The 25372-nt window shown below is 40.9% G+C and overlaps 1 protein-coding gene across 1 annotated transcript in view; it reads left to right on the top strand.

The window, feature by feature from the left end:
• Window positions 1–25372, top strand: part of trrap (transformation/transcription domain-associated protein) — an 84469-nt gene that overhangs the window by 41923 nt on the left and 17174 nt on the right. The window contains exons 44-63 of the mRNA XM_085415942.1: window positions 1271–1484; window positions 2174–2302; window positions 3128–3277; window positions 4383–4582; window positions 5015–5136; window positions 6285–6498; window positions 6634–6813; window positions 7088–7234; window positions 7529–7648; window positions 9052–9339; window positions 9941–10078; window positions 10175–10287; window positions 10758–10893; window positions 13070–13261; window positions 15696–15891; window positions 16597–16715; window positions 16845–16991; window positions 17685–17785; window positions 20245–20446; window positions 21660–21821. Coding sequence (XP_085272068.1) covers window positions 1271–1484; window positions 2174–2302; window positions 3128–3277; window positions 4383–4582; window positions 5015–5136; window positions 6285–6498; window positions 6634–6813; window positions 7088–7234; window positions 7529–7648; window positions 9052–9339; window positions 9941–10078; window positions 10175–10287; window positions 10758–10893; window positions 13070–13261; window positions 15696–15891; window positions 16597–16715; window positions 16845–16991; window positions 17685–17785; window positions 20245–20446; window positions 21660–21821 — 3270 coding nt within the window. The remainder of the gene's footprint in view (window positions 1–1270; window positions 1485–2173; window positions 2303–3127; window positions 3278–4382; window positions 4583–5014; window positions 5137–6284; window positions 6499–6633; window positions 6814–7087; window positions 7235–7528; window positions 7649–9051; window positions 9340–9940; window positions 10079–10174; window positions 10288–10757; window positions 10894–13069; window positions 13262–15695; window positions 15892–16596; window positions 16716–16844; window positions 16992–17684; window positions 17786–20244; window positions 20447–21659; window positions 21822–25372) is intronic.

Genomic DNA, 25372 nt, shown 5'->3' with positions numbered 1-25372 from the left:
GAGTCCTTTGTCTGTTATCAGTAATGCATGAAGTGAGGCGCCAACCACCATAATGACAAAATAATGACAGTGGTGAGATAACAGCACTCTATCCGGGTTGGCCTGTGCCTTCTCATTCAAACCCCCCAAAACCCCTCTACATCCTAAAGCCCTCATCCTTGCTTTCTGTATCGCCCCACTGTGACTCTGTTCATCTCTCCTCGCCTTTCCCTCTGTGTCTAACCACTTCCTCCTCTCATCTCTTTTCCATCCAGCCTCTTATCGCAGCTTTTATTCTCTTTCTTTCTTTTCATCCATGTCTCCTTTCCTCCTCATCTCTCTGGTCTGATTGGGCGTCACTGTTCAGACAAGGTTATCACCACGCGTTGCCAGTTGTCACGTACTGCCCTTGTTCTCTTTTGGGGATCACTTCATCGGCCGCACCCTTTTCTCTCCCTACACACACACATTCACACAAACTCAGTCGGCCCTTCCATATCCCTTTGGGGATTGTCTAACAAACAAGGCCTTCTGTAGGTTTTATGCAGATGTACGCAGGCCCACCCCCTTGGGACCTCGCTCTACCTGCCTAGCTGCCTTACTCAGACTAATGAACAATGCTGTAAATCGGATTACCTTTTATCATCTCATTGTCTCGGCGCAGCAGTGATTAAGAGTCTGGGGGGAGTGGCATGAGGAGGTTGTATTTGGAGTGTAACTTGAGAGACACACAAAACATATACAGTCTCACAGGCATGCCTGCATCTGCATGGTTCCTGCAGCGACAAGTTCCTTTTCTGTTAATGCACTGTCAAATCAATACTACCCTAATATCTAGCAGGAGCCTTATCACCAGAGTCACCTTGTTCATTAGGCAAGATCAGTGCCATGGATCTGTCCCAGATTACCCTCTTGGCCCTGCCATTGTAAACCTTGTTTGCAATTTAGACAAAATTAGGAACCGATGCTGCCCATTGATCTTTGGTTTAACAGCCATCACAATGCCTTGTTTTTGTGTGTGTTTGTGAGCAGTATTGATTTCTGAGTTGAGTGGAATAAAAAAAAAACTCTGTTGTTTCATCTGTCTGCAGATGAAATTGCACTATTATCTATATTGCTTTGTTTTAGCATTGGGCGCTTGGCTAAAAAGATACATATCAATAATTTATTTATTTTTTTTTAGATATGAGGCTTTTATTGAAAAGTCTAAATGGATTTCTATCTGTTTTAAGAGCAATACCAAAAAAAATGACCTTCCACTTATAATGTCTACTCCTTTTTGACCTCTCAGGAGCAGCCAGCCCAAGCGAACATCTCCAACATCTGCACAGGACTGGAGATTCTCTGCTTCCTGTTGACAGTGCTGCAGCCCCCAGCCGTCCTGGCTCACTTCAAGCCGCTCCAGCGGGGCATCGCTGCGTGCATGACCTGCGGCAATACCAAAGTGCTACGTGCTGTCCACTCCCTTCTTTCTCGTCTCATGAGTATCTTCCCAACTGAGCCTAGTAAGCTGCAATGATTTATTTCTAAATTCTCACTGGAAGCCAGACCAGCTGCACACAGGAAAAAACACTATATATCTGATTCCTTTCTGAGAAATCGTCATGCCACACTGTGATAAAATTATAAATAGAAGTGAATTATACTGGCGATATAATTTACAAACTTGCTTCCCCAAAAGGATTAAGTGTTGAGACTCATTGGCATGGGATTTGGGGATTTTACAAACCTAATTATGATACAGCCAACAAAAATTGTTTGCATAATTACAAAAAAATTATGACTTATAAAAGCTGCAAGTCCTGTATTTTTATTCATAAGACGTGCCATTTCTGTAAGTAATTGTTTAAATTAATGTTTTGTTGTAGTGTTGTAATTGGTTGTGTTTTTAACATATATGTGCAATTTAATGTGATTGATTGTGTGTCATTTTGAAATATGGAGAGATGCTTATGGGAGAATAACTGTCCCGCATCTTTCCATACAAAATGAATAGAGCATCATCTGTTTTAGGTCATTGTATGAATTGTTTTAAAGCACTTTCGACAAAGGCCTAAAGGGGCTTGAAACATAGTGTGATCAATACATTATGATGCTGATTCCTTGCAGCAATATAACTGCGTCACTTTGCACGGCAGTGATTTCGATTTTCAGCTGTTCTTTGTTTGAAACAAACATTGCTGTGTTTTTCTAGGCACATCAAATGTTGCATCTAAGTATGAGGAACTTGAGTGTCTATATGCTGCTGTGGGCAAGGTCATCTACGAGGGGCTTACCAACTATGAAAAAGCAACAACCAACACTAACCCCACGCAGCTCTTTGGTAAGACCAACTCTCACATTTATTTTTTTTCCTCCTTTCTTGCCCTCGGTTACTCTTGTGTTGGTATATACTTAGAAGTGAAAAAAAGTCAATCTCCTACTCTCACTACAGCACCAAGCGGCCCCTCGGTTACTTTTACCAGTTAAGCCATTGAGTGGGCCATTAAAATGCAAGCCGATGGGCTCTGCTGCTCGGGCTAACATCTGGTCTATTTAAATGGGGGCCACAGTCCAGCGGTTTGGGAAAGATTGTCTTGGGAAGGATTGCTGCTTTCCGCCCCTCTTCCTGTACAAACATTACTGTTATCCACCCAGATGTCAGAGTATTTATAGAAAAAGCTTTCATTGAAGCTTATTTCAAAGAGACTTTGATTTTTTTTTTTCTTTTAGATGAAATATGTAGTAGGTTTCAAAATATAGGCCATTCAAGGTGATAAATGGCTATTTGAGAGCAGTCCAAAGGTAATGCTGCTTTATGCAGTTTCCTAAAATTACAGTGGTGGTCAATAAAATAAAAAAAAGCATTCTGTATCCTGCTGTTGCAGTAAAGTCGCAGCGATGTGATGCATCCGTCTGGCCAGGGGGTGACATTTTAACATTTGTCTCCTCTCTGGGGAACAGCAACAAAGAAGAACATTACTCATTCTTATTTCTGCCTCTGTTACACTCTTGAGGGGGGGGGAAATATATATATCAAGCTGCGTGAATGAACACAAGCTGACTGCAGGTGTCTGTGTCTGTTACCTCTCCCCAGAGAAGTGAAGCTTCTTGTCAAACTGTTCCATTTCCCATACTTCTTATCCCTCTGCCTTCATTTGTCTTACAGGGACACTGATGATCCTGAAGTCAGCCTGCAGTTACAATGCCAGCTACATTGACCGCCTCATCTCAGTGTTCATGCGCTCACTACAGAAGATGGTGCGGGAACACCTGAGCCCCCAGCAGGCTAACCCAGGGGTGACTGAAACCAGCACAGGTACATAAATACAGTGGAAAGATGTGAGGAAGCCAGTGGCAAATGTAATTTAAAAAGTAATCAAATAGGAAAGATGTGCAGTATTTTGAGTTCACAACGTATTAGTCACCATTATTCTCCAAACTTGGCACCAGATAACCACTACTATTTCAGCTGAACTTATTCTACTTGGCTGCAGTTACACCTGGCTGACATTATTGGGGAAGTTTTTGCTCGTACTTTCCCCCAGCCCACGTCCAACAAGGAGCTGACTGTGTGTGAGGTGGACACAACACAGACATGAATGTACACTCGCATCACAGCCTTTCTCAGATTGTTAAAGCTCATATATCCCAGGTGTCTCACCAGTGCCTCTTTCCGTAGAAAGACAGTATCAAAACTTGTATATCAATAGCCCCAGCTGTGTTCTCAATAGCTCTTGTGGTCAGGAGAGATCCTTTGTGCAGATAGTATGCTTTCTCGGGAAATGTTTCTCAGCTCTGGTTCCCAGTCTGTATTGTCTTCTGCTCTTTTTGTATCAACAGATGGTCACCTTGTGCTCTTTTGCTGTGGGGTCTGAAAGGGTAGTCACAGTTTGACACAGAACCTCTTGACAACTTGCCCTTTATATTAATCCGTGAGGGGGGTGAAAGGGAAAAAACACGTGTTTAGGTTTCCTGTTCATTTACTTTTCTGAACTTCAGAAAGTCTGGCAGTGCATAATTCCTGTTGCTACTCTTCAGACAGGAGGTAATGACTGTAAGATACTATCAGTGCTTTAAATGGGTCCCTAATGACTGTATCGGGAAACACAGACATTAACTGTCCACCATGAACAGTTAGTCACTAAGACCAAAGGCCTTCTGACCATTAGGCTTTTTCCTCTAAAGATTATTCACGTTTCAGTAATCTAATAAGCTTAACTGTAGTAGTTCCATCCTGATTGTATTGAAAATGTGAAGTTCTGACTGCTGCCACCATTTAAAAATAGATAAGTCATTTCAATTTATTGAAGGCCAGAAAATTTGCAATAGAAGGAAGATGGATAAATGCACAGATAAATGCATCTGTTCTGTAGTTTGTCTCAGCCCTTCCTTTGAATAATTCCATGTGTTTGCTCTGATAGTGACCAGCGAGCTGATAATGCTCAGTCTTGACCTGGTGAAGACACGATTGTCCGTCATGAGCATGGAAATGAGGAAGAACTTTATCCAGGTCATCCTCACTTCCCTAATTGAGAAGTCTCCCGACCCCAAAATCCTCCGTGCTGTTGTCAAGATCGTGGAAGAGTGGGTGAAAAACAATTCTCCAATGGCTGCCAACCAGGTAAGGAGGAGGGGACTGTTCAGGTGTGAGACAGTAAAACAGTATTAAGTGAGGAAAAAAACAAAAACAAATGTGGTATTCAAGAGATCCTGGCATAATTCCTCTCATGAAAACAGGTGTAAATTAAGAACTGAATCAGCAAAGTTGTGAAAGGTGTGAAACCTTTGGACAAACAACAAGCGAAGCACATTTTCTAAATCTAGTAAGGTTAGCATTAGCATAATACCTACAGAGGACTCTCTGGTCTTCATATTCTTTTAAGCTGAAGAAGAGCAAGCGGTACACAGCTGAGCTAGACAGGTGCAGCTGCGAAAAACAACTGAATAGAGAATAGATTATTTTTCTTTTCTCACACCTTTCTATTTGTCTATTGTTCATAATATTTTTTTTTCCTTTATCCTACTTTCTACCCGATTCTTCTTTCCCTTTCAGATGCCAAACCTGCGTGAGAAATCCATCTTGCTGGTGAAGATGATGACCTACATAGAGAAGCGTTTCCCTGATGAACTTGAGTTAAACGCCCAGTTCCTGGACCTCGTTAATTACGTCTACAGGTAATTACTGTCATTCATCACATGGCTAAATGGCCACGCCACTGACGCCACACCGCCCTTGCATCCATCTTAACGTGAGAAGTGAAGGTCGGGGGCGGTTGAGGCGGGGAAAAGACACAGAAGGTTGGGTCAGGGGGAAAAAGGAAAATAAAGATGAAGAGGAAGAGCTTGAAGTACCAGAAGTGTACCTTTCCTTTTTTATGACGAAAAGTTAATTATTAACGATGGTAATAATTATAATAAGATTGTTAAACTCAGGAACTGGATGAACTAATTTAGAATCATTGTAGCTGTAAAAAAACAACAAAAAAACAATTAAAAGCTGGAAAATTTAAGATGGCCACGAAAAGATTGACTGATGAAGATTGATAATAGGGTTACAGTACTATCAGTATTCAGCTAGCTGATGACAGGACACCCAGCAGGTGGTGGTCAAAGGCGAGAGACCACCTCTGCCGGCTATTCATCAAACTGTGGCCCTCCTCACCTTTCCATCTTCTACACATACACATTTAATCAGCCCAGTGTATCCGCATCCTGATGCCAAAAGATTTAAAATGAGCAGTAAAGCCATGATGGACAGCAAGTAATGATAATGGAAGGATAAAGCAGCTGTGCCAGCGCAAAGTGTGATTAGGAGGACGGTGTAAATACGAGCAACATGCAGCTGTGGCACCGTGTTATTCTTTTCATCCCACCTACTCTCTCACTGCTTCTGTTTTATGAATCATCGCTTCGGAGCACATTCAGTGCTGTAGAATGACGTGGAAACGATTGCATTTGTTGTTTCAATAGTTAGGTAGGTAATGTTACATCAGTCTTATTGTCAAAGATGCAGACTTTTGCCCAATATTCAGTTTTAACCACACCAAATGTAAGAAATAGTTCAAAAAGTTGTAAAAACAAGAGTATTTTCCAAGTTGCAAATTCCTGCATTGTTTCAGTGGCATATACATGTTTTGCCAACAGCTCTCAGGTGCACGGGGCACCAAGTTTTATCTGTGTGTGCAGTTCTCTGTATTACAAGTTAATGGTGACATTTTCTAACTCGGGTGCTAATCGCCCCACGCCCACACATCCCATTTTTTAAGAACATTTTTGGTAACGGGCATCTCAGATTCTTTCTCACAAAACTTTTGCCCCTTTAGGGATGAGAGCCTTTCAGGAAGCGACATCACATCAAAGTTGGAACCAGCCTTCCTTTCAGGGCTTCGCTGCAGTCAGCCAATGATCAGAGCCAAGTTTTTTGAGGTGTTTGATGCCTCTATGAAGCGGCGCGTCTATGAGAGGCTACTGTACATCTGCTGCTCTCAGAACTGGGAGGCCATGGGCAGCCATTTCTGGATCAAACAGTGCATAGAGGTAAGCAGTGGGTCTCGGGTCTTTCTGCAGGCTTCGTAAGGTTTTTATCCTGCGGGCATCTACGTGCTGGTTATCTGCCACCAACCGTCACCAATCTTCTTTTATGTATTTTGCACCTGTTTGTGTGTTTGATAGTTGTTACTGGCAGTTTGCGAAAGAAACACCATCATTGGCACCAGCTGCCAGGGATCCATGCTGCCATCTATCACAAACGTCATCAACCTGGCTGACAGCCACGACCGCGCCGCCTTTGCCATGGCAACGCACGTCAAGCAGGAGCCTCGCGAAAGGGAAAACACCGAGACCAAGGAGGAGGTGAGATACACAGACAGGCGCACAACGCCTCGCAACGTGTCTCACATAAATTGCCACATTATCCCATTAGGAGTTTTTACATACTGTGGGTCTAAGAAAAGAGTAATGCTGTGCCTCTTTGCTCGTCTTAAAAATTGTCTCTGTTGTCGTCATTCGTCCATTATCAAGAAGCTGTTGATAAAATGGTCTTTCAAAAACAGCCCAACACGAAGACTAAATGTCAAAGCTTGAACAACAATACATGTTTTTCCTCTCCTCATTTACCCCCTGGTAGGATGTAGAAATTGACATAGAATTAGCACCAGGTGACCAGACAGCCATTCCCAAGACTAAGGAGCAAGCAGAGAGAGACACAGGCAACCAACTGCACATGCTCACCAACCGCCATGACAAGTTTCTTGATTCATTACGGGAAGTCAAGGTAAGGCACGCCTTCAGTTTTGACCGGCTGATGAAATGAATTGAACTTTGATAGAGTGTAGGCAAAATTACAGAGATCATCCAAGGTTGACTACTTGCAGTTCAAAAACAATGTTTTATGTATTAAATTAATTATAGTTTCAAAACATTTTCATGTTCCAGTGGCATTATTCATTAACCCCCAAGAAGGATGAAAATGTCAGCAATATTCTTGAGCCCTAAAAGCATGAATTAAGAGTCAGTGCCTTGCAGAATCAGCAGCCAGAAGCTTTCATTTGTCTCTTTTCTGTGTTAGACGGGGGCACTTTTAAACGCCTTGGTTCAGCTCTGTCACATCTCCACACCGCTGGCTGAAAGGACCTGGGTCCAGCTTTTCCCTCGCCTCTGGAAGATCCTGTCTGACAGACAGCAGCATGTAAGTATAATTTATTAGCATCTTTCTTCTTCTTTTTTTTTTTTTTTTTTTTTGGCTCCCAGAGCAAGAATGGACAAAAACAGTGTGTGACGTGCATGACCAAACCATCCAATATCCTGTGAATAGTCAAGAGAAAGACATGCATGCTGCATTGTGATTTACATGATGATTTCTTTTTAGCTTCAGCAATAGCAATATGTACATCCAAAGACATAAAGAAATATTATTTAAATGCTCCCTTAGGCTTGTTGTGTCCGCTATGAAATTCCTTTAAAGGGTTCACATTATTATTAAATGTCAGTAGATGTAAACTGCAGCTCGATTAGCAGGTAGAGACTTAAAACCAACAGATGTTATTTCTAGTTAACGTGTACATTTTCTTTTTGTGGTCATCATATACAAACACATGCCTTTCTGTACTGTTTCAATAACTTGTGCAAACAGGCAGAGTCTTATTTCTGTCTCAAAATAATTAAAAGTGATTCAACTTTTAAACGAGATGCAGTCACTGGTCAGATTCTGAATAATTTATTCCTATGCCAGACCTCAAGCCACAAATACTTAAGTTATTTATTTTGATGCCTGTCTCTGCATTTTATGTAGCGATTATGCCAACTTATGGTAAAAATGGAAAGATTACTGCAATTGAGGCTTTCTATCCCTGGGTTGACTCTTACAAGGGAATGACAGAAAAGTATATTTTCCATCGGAAGGACTTTGATGACACGTTGGCGTTCACCACCAGTCTAATTAAAGTGACCATTAAGGCATAAATTACTCCATGCTGTCATCGGGCAGCGAAAATTGCATTCATTACCAATACATCAGAGTGTGTCAGTCATGATTTTCAGAGCACTAACCCCATGATCATACTCAAGGTCTATTCTGTCCAAATGTGTGAGTCTCTGATTGCAAAGAGTGGTAGCATGCAACTCAAGCTAGCATATCATGCATTTTCACTGATTTTCACATTGTATTGAATAAATATATACCTCCTTCAAAGTTGCATTACTTTAAAAAAGGACAGCTTATAAAAAGAGCTGGACAAAGTGGTTTAATTACTAATGCAGTAACCATGTTTTTGCAGTATTGCAGAAAATACCGTAGATATGTATGTAAAAGTGCAACATGGTTCACTGATTGGTCTTGACTAACTTGTTGATCATGATGTGGTGTGATACAGAAAAGCAGCATACAGTTGTGTCATTTGTCCCTTGCCATTCCTCTTATGTGTTATCCTCTACCTCTTTTTTCCTGTTTCTGAACAGCACTCTCTTACTGGAAAATGGTATCATGTTGCATCCCGTACATGCAATTCAATGCTTTCGTCAATATGTTGTATCAGAGCACTGCTGCTAAAGTAATACTGGGTAGTTGATGATCTCGCCTTTTCTCCTCTCCAGGCTTTGTCCGGAGAGATGAGTCCTTTCCTTTGTAGTGGCAGCCACCAGGCCCAGAGGGACTGCCAGCCGAGTGCCCTAAACTGCTTTGTGGAAGCCATGTCCCAGTGTGTACCTCCTATCCCCATCCGTCCCTGTGTCCTGAAGTACTTGGGCAAGACTCACAACCTCTGGCTACGTTCCACTCTCATGCTGGAGCAGCAGGCCTTTGAAAAAGGTCTTAGTTTGCACAGTAAACCCAAGCAGAGCACAGAGTTCTATGAACAGGAGAGCATCACGCCACCTCAGCAGGTAATGGGTTTTCATTTAGATTGTGTGTTGACTTTTTAAGGCTTTTTAAACAATCAGGACTCTGTAAGACAAAGAAAAGTCCAATAAAATCAGGAATTCTATTGAGTAAATAAACTCCGATATTGCGAAACACGATCAACGCAACCCTGAAGTCATTGCCATTTTCTCAGCTTTGCAGGCTCTACTACATGTGCTCAAGATATCTGCTCTGCTGGATAAATTGTGCTATAAAGTATATTTCTAACCCAAGCATCTTTTTTGCATTATGGTCTATAATTATGTAGGGTCACAGATATGCAGATATCTCTCTCATAGTCGGTGGACTGATATGAGTCAGGCGTTAAACAAAATAAAATGAACTTGGCTCTTTCATGCTTATTGCTGCTGTTCCTTTCATTAGTGGTTCTTTTCCACAGTGGAGGGTTTAAACATATATTTGTCACGTCACTGCAGCCTCGTCTTTGAAGCTGGAAAATCTCCCTCTTATCCTGTCTGAACTAGACTCATTAGCAAATCTGCTCTCATTAAATTTACAGTTTGATCACTGCAGATGATCCAATTTGTTCTGCTTCTATCCACATTGTGTTCTTCTTCCGTATAGGAGATTTTGGACTCTCTGGCAGAGCTCTACTCTCTACTCCAAGAGGAGGACATGTGGGCAGGCCTGTGGCAAAAGAGGTGCAAGTTTCCTGAGACGGCAACAGCCATTGCCTATGAGCAGCATGGCTTCTTTGAACAGGTGAGAGGAAGCTTAAAGTAGACTCACTGAGGTAGTAATTTGTGGTGCTGTTATGCTGTAATGTCTATTTTGTTAACCCAAAACATATATATTCAGGCTCAGGAAAGCTACGAGAAGGCAATGGAGAAGGCTAGAAAAGAGCACGAGAGGAGCAATGTTTCCCCGGCAGTATTCCCAGAGTACCAGCTGTGGGAGGACCACTGGATACGGTAAGATTTATGTTTCTTAAGTCCATACAAGATAGAGTCATGACAAGAAATGACCCTCATGCTTCCCTGCAAATCCAGCTGTCTCTTGTGTTTTTATGTGTGCTTTTTAAAAAATGTGCTGTGAATTTACTTGGTGTTTGCTGCATTTTACAATGAAGATCATTCCTAAAATGAAAAGGACACAGAAATGTGTAACGCTTGGAAAGTATGTTTAGGGTTTTAAATGATACATTGTGACTTTTAAAAAGACTTGTAGAAAACAAAGCAGACATGTTGATTAAGTGAGAGACAGGAAGAAAAAGCGGAGCTGTCGAGGATGTGAGTTGCAAAGCAGCCTGTTGATGCTAAAAACATGGCCTTAAAAATGGCATAGCAATGTAGATTGAGCAAATAAAAAAACCTGAAGAAATGTTATCGTCAAGTATAGAAAATGTAATCTTTGCTAAACTTCTCATCTCCTTTGTCTTTAGCTGTTCTAAGGAACTGAACCAGTGGGAACCGCTGACTGAATACGGCCAGTCTAAAGGCCATTCAAACCCTTATCTGGTGCTCGAGTGTGCTTGGAGGGTTTCCAACTGGGCTGCTATGAAGGAGGCTCTGGTGCAGGTGAGGGGTGCACAGTTCCAATATATAAGTATTTATATATATGTGTGTGTAATTCTTTCTACACACATTCACGTAGATTTCTTCTCTCACTGTCCTCAAAAGGTACCAATAACAGTTTCACAGGAAATAGAAACAGTAACTGCAAGTTGTCACTAACAAAGTCACAGACACAGTGGAGCCTGTAGGCATGAACCCAATGAACCAGACAGACTCCACTAAACTTTTCTTTTTTTTCTTTTTTTCTTTTACTCCTGTTACTAGTGCAGTCCTGGATATTAAACCCAGGCCTCATGTTAGTGTGAGGTAGAGAAACTTGATATTGGTGCTGTCTGACCTCTCTGTAACCTCACACACCCTGGAAGAATAAGAGTGGCGGCCATAAAGCTGTGGAAATGCAGTTAAGCTGTTTAGTCCATGAATTTATTGGCCTCATGTTTTCCTAAAACAAAGTATAGATGGGTGGCGGGTGTGTGATAGTACTTGACATATAACAAATACTCCTACTTTGCTCTTTCAAGGAGACTTGGAACCAATCCATTGAGCAGCTCTGTCCGAAGGTGACATCTAATTAAATTGTCTGGATGCCAACACCAGCTTCACTATATCCCCTCCTTCTTGTTTCATTCTTTTGCCTCCTCTGTTTACTCATTCCTCTTTCTTTTGTCTCATGCCTCCCCAACCTCTCTTCTTTACTTGGTCTTCTTTCTACTATTACTGCCCACCCTACTTTTACTTTCACCCCCATCTCTTCATCCCTCGCTCCATAGCTCTGGCTGCAACAGCTAATATTTACGACAGCTGTGTGTGTGTGTGAATAATTACCCCAGCATCTGCTGCAGGGTGATTTGTTTTATGGTGGAGGAGAGGAGCAAGGCTTTCAGTTTCCTGCATGCCCACTCCTCACCAGCTCAGAGGCGAAGTCCAAATGTCCCTGCTTTCAATTAAAGCTGGCTCTTGATAAGGGCGGCCCTGTCTCCAGGATATTCATCAAGCGTCACCCCCGATAAGTGCGCTTTGACCGATCACTGTAATTTTCTCTAGCATCGGAAGAGCTTTCGCAAATGCACACACCTATACCTCCTCACTCTCTTGCTCTTTTCACTCTTTATCCTTTTGGCCTTCTGTCATTCTGTGTCTCTTGCTCACTTATAAACGCACAACAGCAGGCCACAGGTGTGACGTAGGAGCCTCCCTGCGGGTGTTATTTGTTTGATGCTAATGCGGTGAGCTTATTAATCAATAGCAAGGCCCTTTCTGCTTCTTCGCCTCTGTGTCAGGCGTGTCAAATTTATTAGTCATTAGTACAAAAGTTCCGCCGAACCCATTCACAAAATAAATCGCAACCAATATTGTTGTATATTTGTCTAAGTACTAAATTGCACAAGGAAAATGTCACAGGCCCTTTCCCCTCAGATGTTTTCATGTAATTAAAACTGCTACAGCACTGTGAAGAGTGTGCGCTGTTCTACTTGACATTATGGTGACAAATACACACAGGAAAACAAACAGGCAATTCAGTATGAACTTCTCTGGAATTTACCTAAAAGCAGTACATGTGAGAATGTAGATGTTTGCTAAACCTCCCAATCTAACGCACAAAATTGTCAAAAGTTCATGTGTGAAATTCTTAATTCTTTCAAGCTATTTATATTGCATATGTATATTTATATTTGAAGCATAACGTTGTGCACTTGTTATTCACATAGCCTGTGTTTTACCCGTTGTAAGAAAATGACATTAAAATGAAATTGATACTCACTTTTCACAAGATTTTTTTTATCCTGTGTTTCTCCCTCTATTTTTTTTTTTTTATAAATTTTTTTTGGAAAGAAAAGTAGATTTATTTTCAACATAAAAAAATGCAAGAGAAAGATGTTTCTCATTGTCAATTTCCAGAGATAGTAGATTATAGAATGACGATAAGATGGATTCAAAACACACATTTATGCTGATGAACAAAGGAAACGTATAGATTTTCAACAACCGCACTGTTCTTGTAAATTATCGTGGCAGGTATATGATAGTAAAAGTCCATTGCTGTACGAGACTGATCTCATCTTTTAACTGTTATTGAGCAAAAGTATGCTAATTTGAATCAAAATTGTGATTGTTCTACTAAGTTGCTACCATTAATTTTTGTTTAAATATTTCATTTTCTTACTATATGAATTTCCAGGTGGAGCTAAGCTGCCCTAAGGAGATGGCTTGGAAGGTGAACATGCACCGTGGCTACCTGGCAATCTGCAACCCAGAGGAGCAGCAGCTCAACTTCATAGAACGGCTGGTGGAGATGGCCTCCAGCCTGGCCATTCGTGAGTGGAGGAGATTGCCTCACATTGTTTCCCATGTGCACACGCCATTGCTTCAGGTCAGTATACCCAACACATAAAGAGTTTGGATTTAGACCCTAAGACATTGTGCTGTTGAGAAATGCTGATAAGCCCCCTCCCCACCTTCTCACTCCATTCTTGTAAAATTGAGACAGATGATTAAAAAAAAAAAATCAAAAACCCTTTAAGCCTCTCTGATTCCACCACAAGAGATTACAATAGACAAGGCAAAGATGAAAAAGGAGAGTGGAAAAAAAGGCGGCAGACTGAGGGACTGAAAATTGAAAAAGGTGGAGAGTGAACAGAATGGAGGAACACGGGGAGAAAGAGTGAAGAATAAAGAGTTAGTTTAGAACGGCTGTAATTACTTCCCTGCCATCAGATACTATTTGATTAAATACCTGCAGCAGAATTACATTTACATGATGAATGGGATAGTCTGAATGAAGGTTAGAAATGGGCCATCAGCTGATATTAACAGATAATTGTGAAAAATATTGTACGGCCTAATTTATTTTGTTTTGGGAGATTTCATTCCGGAATGGGGGGTTAAGTCTTCAGCTTGCTCTGATTTACTACATTTATCTTTTCAAAATGGGTATTTGAATTGTGCAACTATGTTCCTCGTTAGTGTGTGTGTGTATTTGTGTTCATGCTCGTGCATGTGCTCGGATATGTGGAGTCCAATTATTTAGCCTAGCCGAGGGAAAACAAGCTATTTATTCCTCTGCCCAGCCAAGCGGCCTGTTGTAAATCTCCATTCCAAACTCTATATCTCAAATTCACGACTCCATGAGCCTTACAGACCAAGAAGTCCAGACTCTGCAAATACAGTGAGGTTCAACTACTATTTGAATCAAGTTATCATCAAATCCCAGCTCTCAGCAGTGGCTGACGATCAATGGATTATCATCCACACTATTGATTACGAGGGCTGGCATTAATATTGATTGATGAGTAGTTATAATAGAATGATTGATTATATGTTCACAATGCTGCTTTGGGCCAATCAATGAGGCCTCTTTTCACAGAATGAGATAGAAGCCCTCGCTTATCATTTTCACATTTTCCCCATCTCCGTGTCTTTTTTTTTTTTTTTTTTTTCCCCTTTTTTTCTGGCCACATCCAAGCAGATTAGCTATTGAATAATGTAGGAAGGCATAATGATTTTGCCTGCAAAATAATTTTGTTGCCATGAAAAAAAACTACTGCTGCATTGTACTCAATGTGTTTTGTTCTTGTTCCTGTGACATTTTAACAATCTGCAGTATCACAAGGTTTCTTTGACCAATAACAATTGAGGCATATTGGCCTGAAAGCATTATGTACAAATAAATAGTGTAAAAGTTCATAATGTGATGATATTTGCTACATAAAGAGTGTCACTGTTTTGAGCAGGCATTGCTGTTTTTTTTTCCCCAAACCTGTAGACCTCGTACTTGACTATGAGTTTCAAGAAAATGACTTGGATGTGGTTAGATTAAGTGATGTTGTTTTGTTTGTTTTTTTTACCTTATCTCTCAATAGACTAACAGTCCTTCATCCTGCTGCATTTTAAATCATCCTTTTTAATCTCCATGCTTTTACATTAGCGTCTCCTTTCCGTTAACACAGCAGTCACGCCATCTTTCTTGCCATCACCCTTCTTGTTCGAGCTATGGCTTCTACTCGTGTCTTTCTGTTAACGAAATTCTAAATGTCAATTTATCGGTGGGTTGATATTACCGACTTAATGATCCATCAGCATCACATTTATAACAGCTAATAAGTGAAATTTAAAAAAATAGGAAAAGACGAGAAAAACTCCCCCGAAACATTCTCTTGACAAGATGGTTATTTATGACAGATGGACAATGTGTATATCTCGCAGAGCAAACTAAGCAAGGAAGTCTGGATGGATGTTTACATTTGTTTAGGTGTGTAGACAAAATATTAACAAGATTAAGATCAGCTGGTGTACGTTCTGGACCAAATCTCTAACGCTGACTGTAGGAGCAGACCTGGCAACACAAAATTTTGACTCGACATCAAAGAAAAAGTTATTGTAAGCAAGACAACCATTTGATATATTTCTGCTACTTCAAATGCTCAAATAAAATTCTACATGTTCAATTTAAAGTGGTAATGTACAGCTCCATCAGTCCTCCCTCACTCAAACCTCTTCTCATTCTATTTGAACCCTCTGCGGTAACCCTACCTCCCTATGGTATCAGAATATGGCGAGGGTTACTTACCCTGATGTCATTGTCCTTGCTAAATAAATAAGAATTGCTTTTCAACTACTTTTAACTTTACCTTCTCATGCAGTCAGCATTTATTTTATCATAAGATAGTAAAAGAAATTCTTATTGAAAGCTTCTTAGTTATAAAACTTTCAGCAGGAATAGTCAAAGAATCAGGCAGGCATGTTTAAGTTTATCATGAATATTGAATCGTAAATACAAAAAAGGTTTAGTTATCATTTCTCTCCAGGCTGCACAGCAGATCATTGAGCTGCAAGAAGCGGCCCAAATTAATGCAGGGCTTCAGACGGCTAACCTCGGCCGCAACACCAGCCTCCACGACATGAAGACTGTGGTGAAAACATGGAGGAACCGACTGCCTATTGTTTCGGACGACCTGTCGCACTGGAGCAGCATATTCATGTGGCGCCAACATCACTACCAAGGTATGACACGTGCTCTAACACAACTGCATCTAAATGCAAGACCATGATATACTGAAACATAAATTTAGCCATTGTACACGTGTTACAGGATGCCACACTCATGCAGACAAACTTTCACATTGCTGCTTTGGTGTCCACTACTTCCATGAAGGGCTCTTCTTTAAAAGGCCATGACGTGCAGAACCCCCTCAGGGTCTCAGTACCTTGCCAAATGTCAGCCCACTAAAGCACTCTCTCTTTCACTGCAGGACACAACACACACACACTCAGACACACATGTTTACCTTGCTCAGTGCTCAGCTCTCTCCCGCAGTTACTTTGAAACCATTCAGAAAGGCAGCCACTGCAAAATGTGATGTCTCAAGCAACTTGAGCTTCAACTCTTACTGAGAGGCACTGAAATAATGATAGCGGTGGTTCTGCAGCACCATGCCAATAAAATCCACTTCATTTATACATGACAGCCTTCAAACTTAAAGTGAAATGGAATTTTCTTGATGAAATTCATCGCCATGGTTCATTTACTGTTCAATACGTTTAGTGTCCCCAGTGCCCTCCCCTGCGTTATGACAGCAGAGCCTTTAGAGTGCTTGAAGTTCCCCACCCTTCAGACTGCCCTAAGCGCCCCTCTTTTAGGTTTCTTTATCAACTTTATCAATTGTGCAGGGGAAAAAAATGCTTCTTTGTCTTTTTGTCTGTCCACAGCCATTGTGACAGCATATGAGACAAACACACAACACGATCCCAACAACAACAACGCCATGTTGGGAGTTCATGCCTCAGCTTCTGCTATCATTCAGTACGGCAAGATAGCTCGCAAACAGGTACTGGTTCAAGCCGACAAACTGACTTCTATTAAAATGAATAAATGCAATCTGTAAAGATCAATGTCACGTTTAGCATCCATCTTTTAAAGAAAAATAATTGTAACCTATCGCACTTTTTTCCCCCAGGGTTTGGTGAATGTGGCTCTGGACATTCTGAGTCGTATCCATACCATCCCCACAGTGCCCATTGTTGACTGTTTCCAGAAGATCAGGCAGCAGGTCAAGTGTTATCTGCAGTTGGCAGGTGTCATGGGCAAGAATGAGTGCATGCAGGTGAGATACAAAGCTCCATGTGTTCTGCTTTCTGCTTCTATATCAAATTGAAGCGACTGCTACCTTCTGCATATATCATTTTCACCTTTCATGGAAGCATTTGACGCGTTAGTAATTTAAGTATTTGGGCTGATATCTGCCAGCAGTAGCTCGAGGCATAGTTAGAGGTACTTTGAGTGGGAGCTATAGAAAGAGCAATAAGTGTTTGCAGTAAAATAATTTCCCTGCTCCACAGGCTCTAGGTGACAAGTTATAGCAGTGAGACTTATAAGAGAGTGTGTAACTCAGGAGCTTGCTCTTAAGCCCATGGAGTGCTCTGATTAATAGAAGTAGTTCAACACACCACAAGTCATTAAAAGTGCCAGTAGACACTCTTCTCTCCCTCTCTCCCTTCTATCTCATCTGTGGTTCTCTCTGTCTATTTCTCCTGCTACACATCGTTTGTCACAGCAGTACATAGGGGACACCTAATCAGAGGCTCACCGTAATGGAAGTTTAGTTCCCTTAACACCTCTACTCTTACTTCTTAATGAACAGTGAGCAGTTTTTGTTCTTCACCTGTGATTATGGCTCTGTCTAAAACACAACGTTGCGGCACTTCTTGAGAAATCTTCTGCCTAACGTAGATGAAAATTTACCTGCTGCAGTTTTGTTTTAAGTTAAACTTTTGTTGTTCTGGCGTCTGTCTGTCAGGGTTTAGAAGTGATAGAGTCAACCAACCTGAAGTACTTCACCAAGGAGATGACGGCCGAGTTCTACGCTCTAAAGGGGATGTTCTTGGCTCAAATCAACAAGTACGTTAACCAGATGTTTAGTCTTTGATGGCCTTTCATGCATTGTGCTTTTTTTTTTTTGCTTTTTTTTTTTTTTTGTCAACATCCAAGTTTATATTTCTGGCGCTGCCTTCCCTTTATTCATCATCACATTGCCTTGAAACTGTGTCAGTGGTCCCTTGACACTGTGTGGGTGTTTCATCCTGCCAGTACATAGCAGTTATGTTTACTTGGCAATTCTTGCCTCAGAGTAATCCACCTCTAAAGCTCTGTTAGCAGGTAACCCATGTGACATGGCTTAGATGAGATCTTTGCCATCAGGTGTCAGTAATTTGTTTCTCGCTGCAGGGTTTGCCTGTGGAGTGTACAACTGCTCTCTCCATGTATAGCTGGGCCTTGCACACCCACAGCCAGACTCCTTAACATTCCTTCCTCTTCAGCACCAGCTTTTTTTTTCTTTCTTTCTTTCTTTTTTTTTTTGCCTGTCATTTTGTCATGACATGGCGTCCTGAGGGGTGAAAGACAAATTGAGGAAGGCTTATTAAATGTATATGCAGCTCAATAATTAACTCTAGGCAATTTACAGGAATCTCTGGGATCAGCAAAACTTGCCTCCACCTCAGCAGGGTTTATTGCAATCATTAAGTTTCCCCTGCACCAGGGGAGAATTAACAGCTGAGTGGGGGTGAGGGGTTCAGAGATTCTTATGTGTGTGCGTGTGCATGTGCAACCACATGTGCTAAGGATTTTGGGATCAGTCAATTAAACGGGTGTCAAATATTTGACAGTCTGTTGGGTGACTGTGCTCCTGTTGAGCCGGCTAGCAGAAAGCGTTAATGTACTTTAACACTCACAAAGCGACTGAGGAAACCCCATTAAGTATTACTGGAGGGTCTTCGGCTCTGACTCCCATAGCAATCAAGCTCCCGTTTTTTAATCACATGCCAAATGCCTTTTATAATAACACATTTTAATTGATTGGCTTGGGAGACATTTCACTGCAAGTAAGTGGCAGAGCTGTTTTGGAAGCACTCCTGAAATGGAGGTCCATTCACCAACTTCAGCTCAGTAAGACTTTTTCATTGACAGGCCTGTCTCCTTGTTTTGACTGCAGGGTAGTGCGTCTCGGGGTGCCGCTTGCATCTTATTTATTAATCAGAGACTGAAAGGTGTGTAAAAATTATTCAGACTGCGTGCCAACGGTTAGAAGCTTCTTGGCATGGTGAAAATAGCTGATGATTCAGAATATATTTCCCTGTCAGCATAAATGTTGCAGTCAAAACTCGGGTCGGTTGCCAGAGTCTACTTGTCTGTTTCATAGCCTGCTATTTAATAGTTTGTGTATTGAATCTTAAGTGTGTGATTGCTAGACCGCAATACCACAATAGAAGTTGTCAAGAATTTATTAAGATGGAGTGATGGATGGATAGATATGAAGTTATATCTGTACAGTTAGGTTTAAGATATATTACATAATACCATGAGACCAAATAGTTAATATAAGTGCAGACACAGATAAAATGTGGATTTTATTATACCCACACAAAAAAAGCCCCAAAGATGATATCAAGAGTCCGTCATCAAGAAAATAAGCTATTTTAAGAAATAAGTGGCCCCATAAGCAAAAGAGGTCACCTTAACAGAACTATACTGAAAAATAACAATTAACAAAACCATATCCAATAAACTGACCAAGTCAAATGACAAACAACTCCACCAAACTATCTTTTTTTTTTTTTTAATGAAGAGACCAATTCTTTCTCATGTGAATACAGCAGATGGTTCTGTCCATTTGGCTGGCGTCTGCATTTAAACCTCTCTTAGCGCCCTATTTTGCTTAAGGAGCCACCGGGAAATTCAATTCAATATAAACCAAATTTGAATGCTTAATGATTTTGAATTCAGAGTAAACACCAAATAATACCAAATTAAATAAATCAAACTAATTGTTAGCTTCACAACTTCAGTGACAGCAAAAAGAACTTAAATGTAGCAGTGATGTGGGAGCGTAAAACCTTGGTTCAGTGTCTGGTTTATATGAAAGCGGAGTGTGGATGAATATTACGATTGTGTGCTTGTGGATACTGCAGCCACATAGTAAAACAAAACTGTTAATTCATACTGGGATGAATTTTTATTCTACAGTACCGTGAGGGGAAAAACGCTGAAGATTACAGCTGCTGAAAATCTGTGGTTTATTGATGTTTAGTTAATATTTCAAGATGTGATCAACATTTCTCGCACACTCCTTTTTCCTTTTCTCTTGTTCGATCGCCTCCCACCGTTTCTCCCCTTACATGCTGCTCTCTTCAGCATCTCTACCTATTTCCTTTTCTTTTTTCCCTTCTGATTCACCTTTCACTCAATTTTATTTCCTTTCCCCCAGCTACCTCCCTTTTCTCACTTGCCCTTGACACTCATTAACGGTAATATACCCTTCACCCTCTAACACTTTTCCTTTCCCTTCTTTCTTGTTCTAGGTCAGAGGAGGCAAATAAGGCTTTTTCAGCAGCAGTACAGATGCATGACGTTCTGGTGAAAGCCTGGGCCATGTGGGGCGACTACCTAGAGAACATTTTCGTTAAAGATCGTCAGCTCCACTTGGGAGTCTCTGCCATCACCTGTTACCTCCATGCTTGCCGTCACCAAAATGAGAGCAAGTCCCGCAAGTACCTCGCAAAGGTGATAAGAGAAGTGGGATGCTGGGGAGGGATTTGTATGATCATCTTGGTTGGTAAAACTCCTTGCAAAATGCTGATAATGGCAACATTTCTGTGGTTGCTTGTTTATCTCTTGATTTCAGTTGTCAATGTTTTGTTTGCTTGATAATGAAACCAGCAACCTTCCTGCCTAAAGCCATGTTTTGTTTTTTTTACAACAGGGAGTCACTTTTCATTCTCTAGTTTCCTGACCTCATCTTCCCCATACATTATTGCTGCCAATGAGAAGAAAGCCATTCTTTTTTCCACCTCTCAGGCTTAGCCATGGTTAAAAGTAGAGTAGTAATTTGATCGATTACAGTCTAGCAGCAGGGTAGGCAGCAGGGATGGGTTCCCACAGTAGATCGATGGTGGAGTGAAGGCCATCCTCTGGCACTTGGGGTCAACAGACTAATGGCATCCCCTGACACTCCAATCTCATGACCCTCTACATGAATTGACCTTTCTCTAACAGTCTGACCGATTTCCCCCATACAGCAACTCTGCAGGCAGTGCCTAGGAGGTAAAGAGATGGAACCTCTTGCTAACAACCATCCTACCTTCTTAAATGGACACTAACTCATTCAGTGTAGCCTCTCGAAAAGTTGCCACAGCACAGAGCCACCTTGGTGTGTGTGTGTAGATCGGCTGTTACTATTGATTTCTGTTTAAATAATTTAATGCCAGCTTCACCTTCATATTAAATGGGGGGTTTTGTTTTGTTTTGTTTTTTTCTGATGACCCCACCCATAAGTATTGTACTGCCAAAGTGGGTTGGCAGCGCTTACTCCTGATGGATGAAGCGAGATGACCAGTCATTATCAGTAATTATGCACAATCTGTGTACTCAGAAACAGGAAGGGGGGTGGGGGGATAATGTCTTCATCATAATGCACACACACAAGCTTACCAGGGGAGGAGAGATCACCACCACATGGCTCAGCTTTGATCATACTGAGGATTGCCAAGATGCACTTGTATATTGCTCTGCACAGCAATCGCCTGGTTAGTGGTAGCAATGTTGCACCTTGCGATTTGGTGTTTTGCAGTAGGTAAATAATTGTGACTGTTATTATTGACCTTTATGTGACCTTTTTCACATTTGTTATTTCTTCTCTCTCTGCCTCTGTCCTTTCTCCCCAACTATCTTTGACTTTCATCCCACCTTCTAACACCTTTTTTTTTTCCACCCGTAGGTCTTGTGGCTCCTCAGCTTTGACGACAAGAACACTCTGGCCGATGCTGTTGACAAGTACTGTATTGGAGTCCCACCCATCCAGTGGTTGGCATGGATACCACAGCTTCTGACCTGCCTGGTTGGATCAGAAGGAAAGCCTTTGCTTAACCTAATAAGTCAGGTGAGGCTTTTGCAAAACTCTATTTGTGCTTCAGTCAAAAATCTTTGTGGTCAGCTCTCAGTGGGTCTGGATGTTTGCTGCACCATCAATCTTAGTATTGCTTGGCTCTCTGTATGCATTTGGGGCAGCACATCTGGCTTAGTGTGTAAGCGTCAGTCCTTATGCACGTCTTTCTAATCAAGATAAATTAACTGCATTCACACCAAAGTAGTCTCTCTCCTGCTTTCTATTTACCAAATTAAGCATCCAGATTCTTTTAGTGTCCCCTTTTACAACAATTTATTGGCTTCCACTAGTCCCTGGTGAATTGGTTTTTAAATTATTTGTTCAAGAAATGATTATGAAGTTAATATTGAATGCATCCGCACTGCAGGAACAGAGCTAGTAATTAAACCAAGGACTAATTTGCTTTGCTTAATGGAGTATTATTTCTGCACAATTTGAAGAGGGTGATCTTCAAAGAGTAGTCTGCTATAACAAACAGCCATCCTCTCAACAGAGCTGGAATGTTGTATGGAGGATGTGAGGGAAACTGTGAAGGAGGATAAAAAGATGAGAGTGAAAAGGCGAGGTTTTAAAGTGACTTTGATAAAGTTAAAAAGTGTCACACATTGGATAGCTGAATAAAAAAAACATACTTAGAGGCTAGAAGGAAAATATAATACAAAATGTATATAAACCCAAATCCAAGCATTTTATTAGAATTTAAATTGGCCTACATTGACAGGCCCCCTCTAGCCTTTGGGCACGTGTGTAGTAGCATCATAATCGCCATGTGAGTGTGAAGAAATGAAGATTGCTTTACTTTAGCAGTCTTTCTTACTTTTTTAGTATGCAGATTAAAAGGAAACATGTCACTGATGGCTGGTTGTTAAGCCCATTAAGAAATAGCATTTATGAAAGTCAGCCGTTAACCCTGTAAGACCCAACCCATCAAAAAATAGCCAGAATATTCAGATTTTGGGGGAACTGAGATGTTTATTAACCCTTATGACAAAATCCACAAAAATGTTTTTGCTATATCATGTTGTGTATAATATATTTTTTATTATATATTTATTCAAAATTTTTATCGCATGTGATACATTGGGTGTTTTTGGCAACTTCTTGTTAACGACAATGTTAATTTTAGACAAACAAAAAACGGTTTTGTCCATAACATTTTGAAATTATGGCAAGTATTGATCATGTTGATGAAATAGAGTTCTCAGAAACCCATGTATCAATTGTGATACATATTATACAGTTAAATATAGGCCCAACTGTAGAAACTTGCTCCATTATTTTCATTTGCTTTAGTGTCTGTGGAGGTTCTTTGTTTTTTTATTTTTAAAGATGATTCTCATCCAAGAGGCTTCTTCAGTTCTAGAACAACTGATGGAAATCCCAATTATTTAAACCCTCATTTTCCTGTTTTGGTTTTTGGAAATCTTTTTAAAATATATTAGACCATGACACATGACTGATAAAAAGCTTAGCTTTAATGTCTCAGTTAACCCGAATCGCTTCTGTACGTATATAAAATGGATGTCAGTCTGTGACTATACAAATTCTCCTTCCATAGAGACTCACTTCTTCCTTTTGGTCCGCCTTTTCATGCTATTATGACTGAAGTGTAAAAGGTTGACACCCGTTTCTTCTCTGCCTCTTTTGTGTAAAGAACAAACCACATTTTAATGCATGGCATTCTTTATCCCTCTCGCCTGACTGAATTATTTAGAGTTTCTCTGTGGCGGCGGGATGTTTAAAAAAACGTATGTTGAAATATTGATGAAGGTGAGGAGAAGAGCGCCTGGGGGCAGGCGGGAAGATGAATCAGAAGTTAGCAGAGAATCTCAGCACCCCTTCCCACACATGCTCCCTCCCTCGTTGCCTGCACCGTGTCTGCCGTGCTCCCTCTTCCCCTTAGTTCACCTCAGCCGTGCCAAATTATGACATTTCTTATCTTCCCATTAGTGCGGTGATCTCTGGTTCCTCCTCTTCCTCTTTGCCTTCCTTCCTCTTTCATCTTTAATACAGCTGTTAGCTGACACTTAGCACTCCCTCTTCCACTTGCTCTTGACATCTCACTTGTCAGCTCCATATTGTACTTTTCATTTCAAGTCATTTTCTCTGTTTTAGGGACACTGAAAAAGAAAAATGTGAAAACAGGATATTTACTCTTTGTACAACATATAAAATTAGTAAATATTAGTGGGAATACTAATGTTGCTAGATATGTATAGTGTATGTAGTTCCCATGTATGTGTTTGTTTAAGAGCAAGGGTCACATTAAGTTGAGGAAGTGGAGAGTTTTTCCTAATTAAATAATCATTTGTTTGCCTTTATGACTTTATGAGACGTCTAATATGTCTAGGCTTCCACCCAAAGCGGCCACAGCCTTTCACTACCTTGTTATTCCTGTCTCTCTCTCTTCCCCACCTTTGGGCCAGTGTAGAGTTATATTCCTTTTGGGAGCCACATCTCTTGAAGATTTTCAGACCAGCTGAGATCTGGAACGGTTCTTTTGGTAACCTAAGGAAGATTTACAAGTGTGTGTTACATAGCCACAGGCTAATCCGTTTTCAACTTGAACTCAGTTTTATGTAATCATGATTTGTACAATCTGAGAATCTTTCTAAAGACAGCTAGATGTCACAGGAATGTGGGTCAAGCTAAAGAAAGCGTAGCGGTTCCAAAATCCATTTATCCTCAGTCTTCTAGTCGTCTTCTGTCTCACTACTGTAGCCCTCTCTCTGTAACCACTGATCCTCGGCCCACCGTTAGCCACATTGAGCTTAGTTTTGTTGGATTTTTGGATCGATTCTTTTCTGCCCTGCAGGCAGCTACACTGCACTTTTAAAACAATTCTCCAATTTGGCTGTATTTGAAATGTTCAGCAAAACTGTGGCTAGGCTTGTTTTACTTTGGCATACAGTTTTTAATACTGTAAAAAAATTTAGTGAGGTTTGTCACAACTCATGTTCTGCCTTGAAGCGCTCACTTTGTGCTGTGACAGGGAGTATGTGTCATATATCAGTGTCAAGTTTACGGTGCTCATCAAAAGAGAGATTCCTTTACATTGCAATTTGCACGGGTTGTCATTCATTCTGGTGTTATTTGGTGAAATGTGACTTGAATTCAGACTGTAGCCACGGGAAAATGTGTGGATGGATGTTTGGTCAGAGGTTTTACTGCATGTTCAAGACTTTTAGGGTTTAAACAGTGTGAATCGAAACAAACACTTTTCATATCACCATCTGAGCTTTCAGATGCTGTTTGCACATTCACACCGCAGTCCTGAACTTTTCCAGACATCACCCAGCTGAGGTGCATGTGACCGCGCAAGTGTCCAACCTGCCAGCTTGTTAGTAAAACGTCTGTGCGATGTCAGATGATTCCTGTGTACAGTTAAAGGTTCAGTGCATTAACTGCAAGTGAGTGGACAATGTATGTGTTACCTCCTCCCTGAGAAAGGGCAACTGTGACAAAATAAGATTCTTTAGTTGAAGACTCACCTGAATCTTCTGTCACAAGTTAATGCGAACTGTATTTGCAAACTACAGGCTGAA

This window comes from Rhamphochromis longiceps, linkage group LG8 (assembly GCF_057381845.1).
Source record: "Rhamphochromis longiceps isolate RC_006_pf linkage group LG8, R_longiceps_female_GT1.1, whole genome shotgun sequence".
Lineage (NCBI taxonomy): Eukaryota > Metazoa > Chordata > Actinopteri > Cichliformes > Cichlidae > Rhamphochromis > Rhamphochromis longiceps.
The sequence above is the reverse complement of the archived record's forward strand: the minus strand, read 5'-3'. Positions and strand labels throughout refer to the sequence as shown.